At 40.9% G+C, this 9,569-nt stretch overlaps 2 protein-coding genes across 7 annotated transcripts; one reads left to right on the top strand and one right to left on the bottom strand.

The window, feature by feature from the left end:
• LOC104699876 lies at positions 774-5,110 on the top strand. Of its 6 annotated transcripts, XM_019227372.1 has the most exons (10): positions 774-1,055; positions 1,136-1,325; positions 1,415-1,451; positions 2,158-2,283; positions 2,422-2,625; positions 2,733-3,035; positions 3,144-4,175; positions 4,267-4,317; positions 4,602-4,707; positions 4,817-5,110. In XM_019227372.1, the coding sequence occupies exons 1-7, from the start codon at positions 834-836 to the stop codon at positions 4,102-4,104; spliced, it is 2,043 nt and encodes a 680-aa protein (XP_019082917.1). In that variant the 5' UTR covers positions 774-833; the 3' UTR covers positions 4,105-4,175; positions 4,267-4,317; positions 4,602-4,707; positions 4,817-5,110. The 6 variants fall into 6 exon arrangements, with proteins under 6 accessions (XP_019082917.1, XP_019082916.1, XP_019082915.1 ...); XM_019227371.1 differs by having other exon boundaries at positions 4,267-4,707; XM_019227370.1 differs by lacking the exon at positions 4,267-4,317 and having other exon boundaries at positions 3,144-4,223.
• Positions 5,540-9,305, bottom strand: LOC104699875. The gene is made up of 4 exons (XM_010415270.2): positions 8,012-9,305; positions 7,731-7,915; positions 7,025-7,248; positions 5,540-6,563 (listed from the first exon to the last, which is right to left on the bottom strand). The coding sequence occupies exons 1-4, from the start codon at positions 9,168-9,170 to the stop codon at positions 5,774-5,776; spliced, it is 2,358 nt and encodes a 785-aa protein (XP_010413572.1). The 5' UTR covers positions 9,171-9,305; the 3' UTR covers positions 5,540-5,773.

Below are 9,569 nucleotides of genomic sequence, written 5' to 3'. Positions count from 1 at the left end.
GAGGACTTTGTTTCATCAGAATTGAACATAATCTGATGAAACAGACGTTTGTTCCAAGCTTTTCCACAAACCAAATTGAACATAAAACAAACGCCCCAAAATCTGATGACTTTCAACGTTCTGAGGAATCAACACATGAAAAAAATCGACAAAACCCCAAAATTGAAAACCAAATTATCGAAAATCGAAACCCATATTACCCGATTTTGAAAAACAAATAACCCAAATTCGAAAAACCCCAACCTATTTCAACTTACCCAGAATCGAGTTATCCTTAGTTGCACTTGAGGGAGAAGAATAATTAGCGGGAATTGAACAAGGGAGAGTGGAGTCGTGAATGAAGGAATTCGAAAAGTTGGGTAGTTAAAGAAGAGATCCGATTTCAACTGGATTGTCCGAATTTTGTGGGTTTGGGTGGGTATAAGGTGGTTGGATCTGTAAATAACAGAAATGATATAGGTTTATTTGTCTTTAACCACATTTTTGATTTTAAAAAAAAAAAAAGTTTGTTATTTTCGCAGGGGATATGAGAATAAACTTTTGATTGCAAGGGTATCCTAGATTTTGGTCCAAGTTTTCTCTGAGCTTATATGTATATTTTTTTTTGTCAATTTAGCTTTAGAAATTACAAACATGTAAGAACTGAAAAAGAAACGGTGTCGTATTAAAATTGGGCCTCGGTGACCATTGGGCTTGAGCTTAATGGCTTACTAAGTGTTAATAGACATACATAGCTTAACCGGTTTTATGGATCAGAGATTATTATAGCTTAACCGGTTTTATGATCTGAGTTCAGTATTCAATATCGCCGGCGATTTCTGCTCATCTGTTCGATGTCCTCTCCGTCTGCGGTCGCCGACCTCTTGGCCGCGCTTGCATACCGGCTTAAGAACAGAGATCAATTGTTCGAAGAAGAAGTGGAAGAGTCTACTTCCTCTATGGGACTAGCTATCTGGGAGCTTAACCGATCTCTGACTCTGGACATCGGCGGCGAGGAGACTGGGGTTAAGGTTATGGACGCAGCGTTATCTCTAATGTGCTTCAAGGCACCTCAGGTTAGTTATTTTGATTGAAATTCTGGATTTTGGCATATGTGCGTGAGTGATTCTCTTTTTCAAAAAAAATTCTTCCTCAGGTATTTGATTCGGCGATTGAGTATCTGGTGCGAACCATTGTTTGCGCCTTGTCATCTTCAAGGAATTGTAAGGTACTTAGGTATCGAAACGAGGAAACGTTACAGTTTGGTAGCTCCTATTTACCTCGCTGCTCTGATGATTTGATCCAAGTCTCTAAGGATATTATTGATAAATTGGGAGGATCGAACGGTGAGTTTTTTTTTGATTTGGCATTTCCAAGCTTTTATCTTTCATCTCTTCTTCTTTCATATTTTTATCTGACTTGGAACTGTTTATAGGAAGATTGGCTACAGAATTATTTCAAGCTGTTGTAAGATCGGCAGCTTCAACATCATGCAGCGTGCATAGAAAGTTAGAGGATGGAAGAAATAGGGCTGTCTCGAAGCTTCTTGCTTTCTTACCGAGAGAATCATCTGTAGACAACCACGAAATACCTCTGAGGTTGGATCTCTTGTCCTGTTTCTATCCTAACCTACGTTAGTCGGTACAACTTGTGGAACTGAAGCTGCAGCTTTTGAGATGTTTGCTCTCTTGTTTCAGAAAAAAAGGTAGACCGGTCTGACACTTTTTGATGATTAGGATCCTGTTCTGGTATCAAGATCCGTTGTCTTTGAAGGAAGATGTTTCCAGAATCTTGAAAGATGTGGTGGAAAGGCCTTTCCTTTGTCTAAAGAAGGAGCTTTTCGAGAGGGCAGAGTGGCGCGATATTGTCATCTGCTTAGCGCTATCTCCTTCTATGTTTATCAACACCAGAGCCCTTTTACATAAGTGGCTTTTGCTCACGTGAGTTCCTATCCAATTCTTGTCATGGAAATTTACAGTAATATACACATGTAACCTTATGCTGACATCTGTCTTACTTTCTGATGCAATTTCATGCTTAACGCCAGGGGACTTGCTTCTGTCTTCGAAGTACTTGCTGGTTTGGTCTCTGCAATAGTGGACACTATTTCAAGACCGTCGTTGTGGGGTATACCGGTGGAACTAGCTTCCATGTTGCCANATTTCAAGCTGTTGTAAGATCGGCAGCTTCAACATCATGCAGCGTGCATAGAAAGTTAGAGGATGGAAGAAATAGGGCTGTCTCGAAGCTTCTTGCTTTCTTACCGAGAGAATCATCTGTAGACAACCACGAAATACCTCTGAGGTTGGATCTCTTGTCCTGTTTCTATCCTAACCTACGTTAGTCGGTACAACTTGTGGAACTGAAGCTGCAGCTTTTGAGATGTTTGCTCTCTTGTTTCAGAAAAAAAGGTAGACCGGTCTGACACTTTTTGATGATTAGGATCCTGTTCTGGTATCAAGATCCGTTGTCTTTGAAGGAAGATGTTTCCAGAATCTTGAAAGATGTGGTGGAAAGGCCTTTCCTTTGTCTAAAGAAGGAGCTTTTCGAGAGGGCAGAGTGGCGCGATATTGTCATCTGCTTAGCGCTATCTCCTTCTATGTTTATCAACACCAGAGCCCTTTTACATAAGTGGCTTTTGCTCACGTGAGTTCCTATCCAATTCTTGTCATGGAAATTTACAGTAATATACACATGTAACCTTATGCTGACATCTGTCTTACTTTCTGATGCAATTTCATGCTTAACGCCAGGGGACTTGCTTCTGTCTTCGAAGTACTTGCTGGTTTGGTCTCTGCAATAGTGGACACTATTTCAAGACCGTCGTTGTGGGGTATACCGGTGGAACTAGCTTCCATGTTGCCATTCTCTGATACATATTTTCCCTCCCAGTGTCAAATTCTGAGAATCTTGGCTGGTCCTCTCACCTCCAAGTCCCTCGTAATGTTAGCTCATACTGTCAGTAAACCATCTGCTGTTCCTGGGAAACAAGGACGGGATGCTTATTGTAAGCCTACTCCGATAAAAGTTCAAGCATTAGATGACAAAACCGAATGGTAACTTTACATGATAATGCAAATTGATTTCCTCATGTTTGATCTACTTACATATACGTCTGTGTGTGTGTGAGAGTGGTTTTGGAATGATGTTGTATCTTCTGGCAGGGCTTTGGCTATTAACTTCCCAGATTGGTTTTATTTTGCTTCTGCTATGCTCTTCTCAGATGGAAAATCGTTGGAAAATATCCACCGTAGATACATTTCAAAAGTGGCTGATTGTAGACAAGCATGTGATGCGGAAGATCTCTCCATTGCTGCGGCTACATACATTGCTTGGATACTAAACCCTGTAACTGGAACCATTCAAGAATCACTAAGTAAGTCTCTCATTAGAGTCTCAGAGATATGTATCAGTAAAAGTTCCGGCTCAGAAGCACATCGTAGTGAGACTATAACTGGCAAGAGAAAGAAACCAGATAGGCTCGTTTCTGGCAAAATAAAGGCTTCCAGTATTGTGGAGGACCTATTGAGAGAATATGACAACAAAATCACCAATTCAGTTGAATTGGATTCGCAGAAAACACATACCTCTTTCAGCTCTGGCCTCCAAAACAATTTTTTGGTAAGAAGGGTGGTGGTTGGCGTACTGTTTGGTTCTCCATATCCAGTAACAGATGAGGAGTATGAATTGGTACTGCACTATGCTGCAACTGGGAAAATTCCCGCCTTTAAGAAATCACGGAGTACTGGATTCAAACAAGGAAAGGGACTCTGTAGAATATCTGCTTTACTGTCGAATGAGATTACCAAGGAGGAGGCTATTGAAGGCACACTTCTTGTTTTCAACTTAACCGACACGTTGGAGAGTATGTGTGTATCATGTTTTGAAGCTGAAGAAGACGTCGAGGAGTCTATTAACCATTTTAAGCTAAGATCAAGCAAGTACTTGATCAAATGCATAGATCGCCTGATACAAGTTCACTGTAAAGAAGGTGGAGATCCAATACTAAGTGACATCAATATCAGACTGCTACAATGGAAGATAAAAGGACTAGAAGATCCACATTTCAACAAAGTTCTTGATGATATCGCTGCTAAGTTAGCCTGCAAATTCTTGCCCGTATAACTGCCACCATGTATCCTGACCTGTGTCATATTTGGTGGTGCACATAATTTTTGGGAAAATTGCGATCAGAGGTGAATTGTTTAAAACACTCACACGACTGGTAAGAAGATGGTGTACAGGTAGTTGAAATTGACTGCCTTCTTTGGTCTAATTTTTAAATAGTAAGAAGACGGGGAAGGAGTGTTATGAAAGGGAGGAAGAGGAAAAGCATAGGTGATAAGCCAGTTTAGTCTTCAAAGTAGCAACATTCTCGGCAAATTTTAAGTTGGGTGCCTAAATGTCGTTGGTTGTCTATAATATGTTGCCACCTCTAAATAGGATCTCTTAGTTTGTTTAGAGCCTAAAGTTTTAAGTTGCTGGCTATCATATTATATTATCAAGTGAGCTCTAAATTGAATGTGTTACTCTTCTGCACATGGGTTATGAGACATATGACCTGCAATTTTTTTTTTATTGTGATCATAATGACATATTTACCTTTACCCTTAATATTTCAGCTCCACAACTGAAAGTATTTAATCTGCCTGGACTGGACCAGAAGATTGTGGACAATTTAATGGTGAGCCTCGGAGCCACTTCACTTGACAACCACAAAACAATAAGGTTGTCAACAGTTTTGACCGGATTCCCTACTGAAATGGATAATGTAGATTCATTGTTATGATTTTCCCTAGGTTCAAATTGTCATTTGTTTCTTGGATTTCTTGGCTAGGTATGCACACCAACTCAATGATGCCATAACTGCCGGCCACAGTGCCTTCTGCTAGCCAGGGCATCTGAGTTTCGTTATCCCAAGCCCTTGAGAGTTGCAAAAGGCATATGATCCAGAGAAGTTAGTACATGTACTTGGTTTTCCCGTTAGAGGCTTTTTTAAATCATGTTGTTAAATATTTGTTATCAGACCTTATGCTTTAAAATAGTCATTACATTGACCTTCAGACTAATTGTATGGACGCCAGCCAGGTCTAGGCTTTCATATGGAAAGAGATAAAATCTTTTTCCAACCTTTTTGTTTGTTTCCGTTGTGTGGATCTTTTATCCTCAAACAGTAAAGGGATAAAGACAAGAAGGGACATGGGAGAGATTCTGTCTATTAGGTTCTGGGAGGGACACAAGGTAAGAAGAAGACACAGAGAAGATCCGGTAAAATCCTATTTTAACACAACCATGTGGTGGTTTCACTTTCAGACAAGAAATGGAGAGTTGTCAGATGCGAACTAGAGAGAGAATCCGATGGAAACAGACCCCACACCCCTGCCACTTGGAATTGAAGATAAATATCACAGTCACAGAGAGTATTTACCCCCTCTTTAGTTTCTTGCTTACAGTTACAGGTTTTTACCCTTCATTTTTCAGTAAATAAACCACAAAATCTGCAAAAGGTTACCCAAATTTTGTCTGAATAAGATCAAATTAGAAGTTAAATACATATCCAGAATCAAAGCGACGCCCTCAGTTTCAAAATTTTGTTTATTTACATTCTCCTTCTAATAAATAAAAATGTTTTCAACAATTTCTTGGGGAAACACAATAACTGACCTCACATTAATGCTAAAAGACATAAATAAGGGCAACAAAACAAGAGCCATACTTTAAATTTGTAAGAGTTGAGCTTTGTTACTGTAACTCTGTATGACTATCAAGATATATGTGTATACAATTCAGCGTCCTATTTGATAGAGTATGAGCGAGTGCATACCGTTTGGAGAGACTCCATGAACAAAGTAGAAAAACTTGTTAACGACTGGAACACACCAGGCAAACCTGTCTGCAGATTATTCAAAGTCATGGCTCTTGTCACTTCTATTGCCTTTGAGTATTTCAGCATCTCTTCCTCTACTCTCCTTTGGCAAACTGCAAGCTCCAATTTTTTATCGCTTAGCGGGTCTCGAGCGTCTAACATGTGTTCGCTATCGGGTCCTGAATCTGGTAAACCAGCACCGACCATTGAGTATGACTGGTAATATTTCCTCTCTAGGTTTCTAAGCGTAAAAGCTTTCTTCTCAAGCTCTTTTGATGCTGATTCTGTTCTTTTCTTTATCTTATGTTCATCAGCTTGTTTTGCGGATATCACATGCACAACGTTGATGAAGCTTTTGATTGCCTCAGATGCGACTGTATCGGGAACACGGTCTAGAGCGAGTTTCCACTCATCGCAGAAGGCGTAAGCATTGAGCGGCTCTTTATGATGATCGGTGGCATCTTCTTGGCAAACTGGGAGAAGGGTTAGCTTGAACCAGGTGTGAACTGCGAGTATGAAGTCACGTTGGAATTTAATTAGACGGCTGAAACTGGTGTGCCAAGAAGAGACAGCTGATTCCAAGTCACGTGTTGCTTGTCGGTGTAGCTCAGAGGTGGATTCGCCTTTGCCTGATCTGTTAATGAGCCCCCGGACTTGCTCCACAATGCTGTTCTGAGTCTCATGGTATTGATGCATAGATTTCCACATGTACATAAAGCTGCATCAGGTGAAAATAAAAACACAGATTAGTGTCTGCAATAGTATACTGCTTCTTACAGTTTATTGCCTATAGGTTATACTGCCTCTTAACTATGAGACATAATTACCAATTTCAGCAACTTAGTAGTTACTTTGGCAAGATAAGCTATAAAACGTCAAAAGGCTAAGAACTAAACTGTAACAATAGATAACAGAGGTAAGAGACCTTTTTGTCTCACTATAAGCATGTCAAGGACCACAAAATTCTAAACGCATGAGCTCATTATTGTTCACCTACACTTACCAAGTCCACAAGATTCTTCTAAAGATAGGTGGAAATAAATAGGATACTAAATTTAAGACAGCAAATGGGTAAAGTAATGATTGCTTGCCAAAAATGTCAAATTCAAGAAAACTGTGGGATCACAAGATAACATCAAGCAAAAGAGTGATTCAGTTATATAGATAGAGCAAAATTACCCATGACAGAGCTCAACGAGTTGTGGAACAAGGTCAGTATCACGAAGACGGATTATGGCAGTAGATGTGGTTGTAACAGCTTGAGAAGTAACAATTATCAATGACTGTAACCTCATTATAGAGGCCTTTGTCTTGTCTAGTTTAGCTTCATCGTCCCCTTTATACTCTTGGCTTTGAAGTTGTGCTAACTTCTTCTCATGTTCAATCTTGAAGCCTTCTCTAGCCTGGAAAAAAAAATCATCAGTTACCAACAGTCAATTCCCAAAATTAATCAAAACTAAAAACCTACAAAGGCTTTGATTTGGACAAACTGTAAAAGGACCTTAATCTCTTCATAGAGCTTCTTCTCCCATGCCAAGAGACGGTCAAGAGTGGAACAAAGGCTCTTCGAACTGTTCGGTTGATCCAGAGCCGTCGTGTCTATCCTGTACTTGACTGCCAATGGTGGCTTCGAGGTCCATGTTGAGCTCAAGGTGCTTAATATGCTACTAGAATGAATCACCGTTTCTAATAACACAAAATTCAAAATGTCACAAACTCATCAAAAGCATGGATAATTCTCCAAGTTACCAAGAAAAGCAAGGAAACAGAACTCACTCTTCAAGTGGCTGAAACTGCGANAATAAGATTCATCAGTTACCAACAGTCAATTGACAAAATTCATCAAAACCTACAAACGCTTTGATATGGACAAACTGTAAAGAACCTTAATTTCTTCATAGAGCTTCTTCTCCCATGCCAAGAGACGATCAAGAGTAGAACAAAGGCTCTTCGAACTGTTTGGTTGATCCAACGCCGTCGTGTCTATCCTGTACTTGACTGCCAATGGTGGCTTCGAGGTCCATGTCGAGCTCAAGGTGCTTAATATGCTACTAGAATGAATCACCGTTTCTAATAACACACAAAATTCACAATGTCACAAACTGTATATCCATCAAAGCATGTATAGTTCCTAGTTACCAAGAAAAGCAAGAAAACAGAACTCACTCTTCAAGTGGCTGAAACTGCGATCGAGCTCAGCTCTGCCAAGCTCAAGCATCTGAGACACTTGATCACCCGAAGCAGCAGCCTTATCGAAATTCTCCTTAATGACATCAACGATTTCTTTCAAATCCCTATGCCTAACCACCATGTTCATGTCAGTGATCTCTCTTTCGCCTCTATAGCTACCAGAAGATATCGTCGCATCATCTGCTTTGTCATATTTTCCTTGTTCAGCGCCGCCGTATTCTCGCGGCATTGGCTGATGATGCTGTCTCATCGAATTAGATCCACCAAACTCGGAGCGAGTCCCTACCTCAGAGATCGACTCTCTATCGTCATCTTCTTCTTCCTCCTCATCGGAGCTCGTGGTGCTGTAATGATCGTGATCCTCCCATTCACTACAATGTACTTCCTCTCTCTCAGTCTCCGTCTCCGTCTCCGTCTCCGTCTCCACCGCATTGCTCACTGATTCAAACTGCTTCAGCTTCTGCTTACTAGGGTCGAAGAAATCATACTCTGACCTCTCTGTTTCAGTATCATCATCTTTGAAGCGATCATCGGAGTTGTGTTTCTTCTCTTGAGCCTTCCGATTGAAGAATTCGGAATCGGGAGGTGAAGGAGGGTAAAAATTCTCCCAGTTCCAGACGGAGGAGGCCGCATGAGAAGGAGTAGCGGAGTAAGTAGAGTTCTGATAAGCAGCTCCGGGATAAAAGTTCGGCATGAAATTGGATCTCTCACTCCTCGGAGAAGACGAAGGACTTGACTCCGAGAGTATATGAGGGAGCTTAGGTTTCGGTGGCTGTCTCCGCCGTCGATTTGAAGAGACGGAATTGACTGAAGAAGACTGTTTGGTACTACTAGCAACAGAAGGAGACATCGGAGGAAAACGTGGAGGGGGGATAAATTTAGCCGGAGATGGTTCAGAAAGCGGAGGAGGATGAGGATGGAGGAAAACCGCCGGAGTTTGATCCGAGACAGAAAGAGGCTCACCGGCGGCGAATGAGGAGAGAGCAGATCCAGTGAGACGAAGAGATCGACAGTAATCGGCGTGAGAGGCGGCGAGATGATGACGAGCGTAGACAGCTTCTTTCATGAGACGACGGCGATCCTTACAACGCCGTACAGAATCTTCGTTGTCGAGCTTGGACGCCGCACACCCCATGGCTGGGGGATTCTTCTTCTTCTTCTCCTTCAGGTTACGGTGGCGCGTGAAGCTCACGTCGGCTCTGCATATTTCACAGCAGAGAGAAAAGCTAAAATAGCTGTTTCCAGATTTTGCCACTACACTACTACTCACTACACTGTACAGTACCCTCTCTATTTTTCTCATATTTATCCACAAAAAAACATAACCGACAAAAAAAATGTTTATTTACCTTTTACGGTTTCTTTTTTTTTTTTCTTCTGTTAGTTAACAATTAAAAACTTTATAAAATTAAAAAAATATACGACATTTTCTGACACATTGATTAACGGTTACCAGAACTTACTTACTACATTACAATATTACGGTTAATCATAATTATTAAATTGTTCATCAAAAGAACCCCCCCCCCCCCCC

Source organism: Camelina sativa, chromosome 7, assembly GCF_000633955.1.
Source record: "Camelina sativa cultivar DH55 chromosome 7, Cs, whole genome shotgun sequence".
Lineage (NCBI taxonomy): Eukaryota > Viridiplantae > Streptophyta > Magnoliopsida > Brassicales > Brassicaceae > Camelina > Camelina sativa.
The sequence above is the reverse complement of the archived record's forward strand: the minus strand, read 5'-3'. Positions and strand labels throughout refer to the sequence as shown.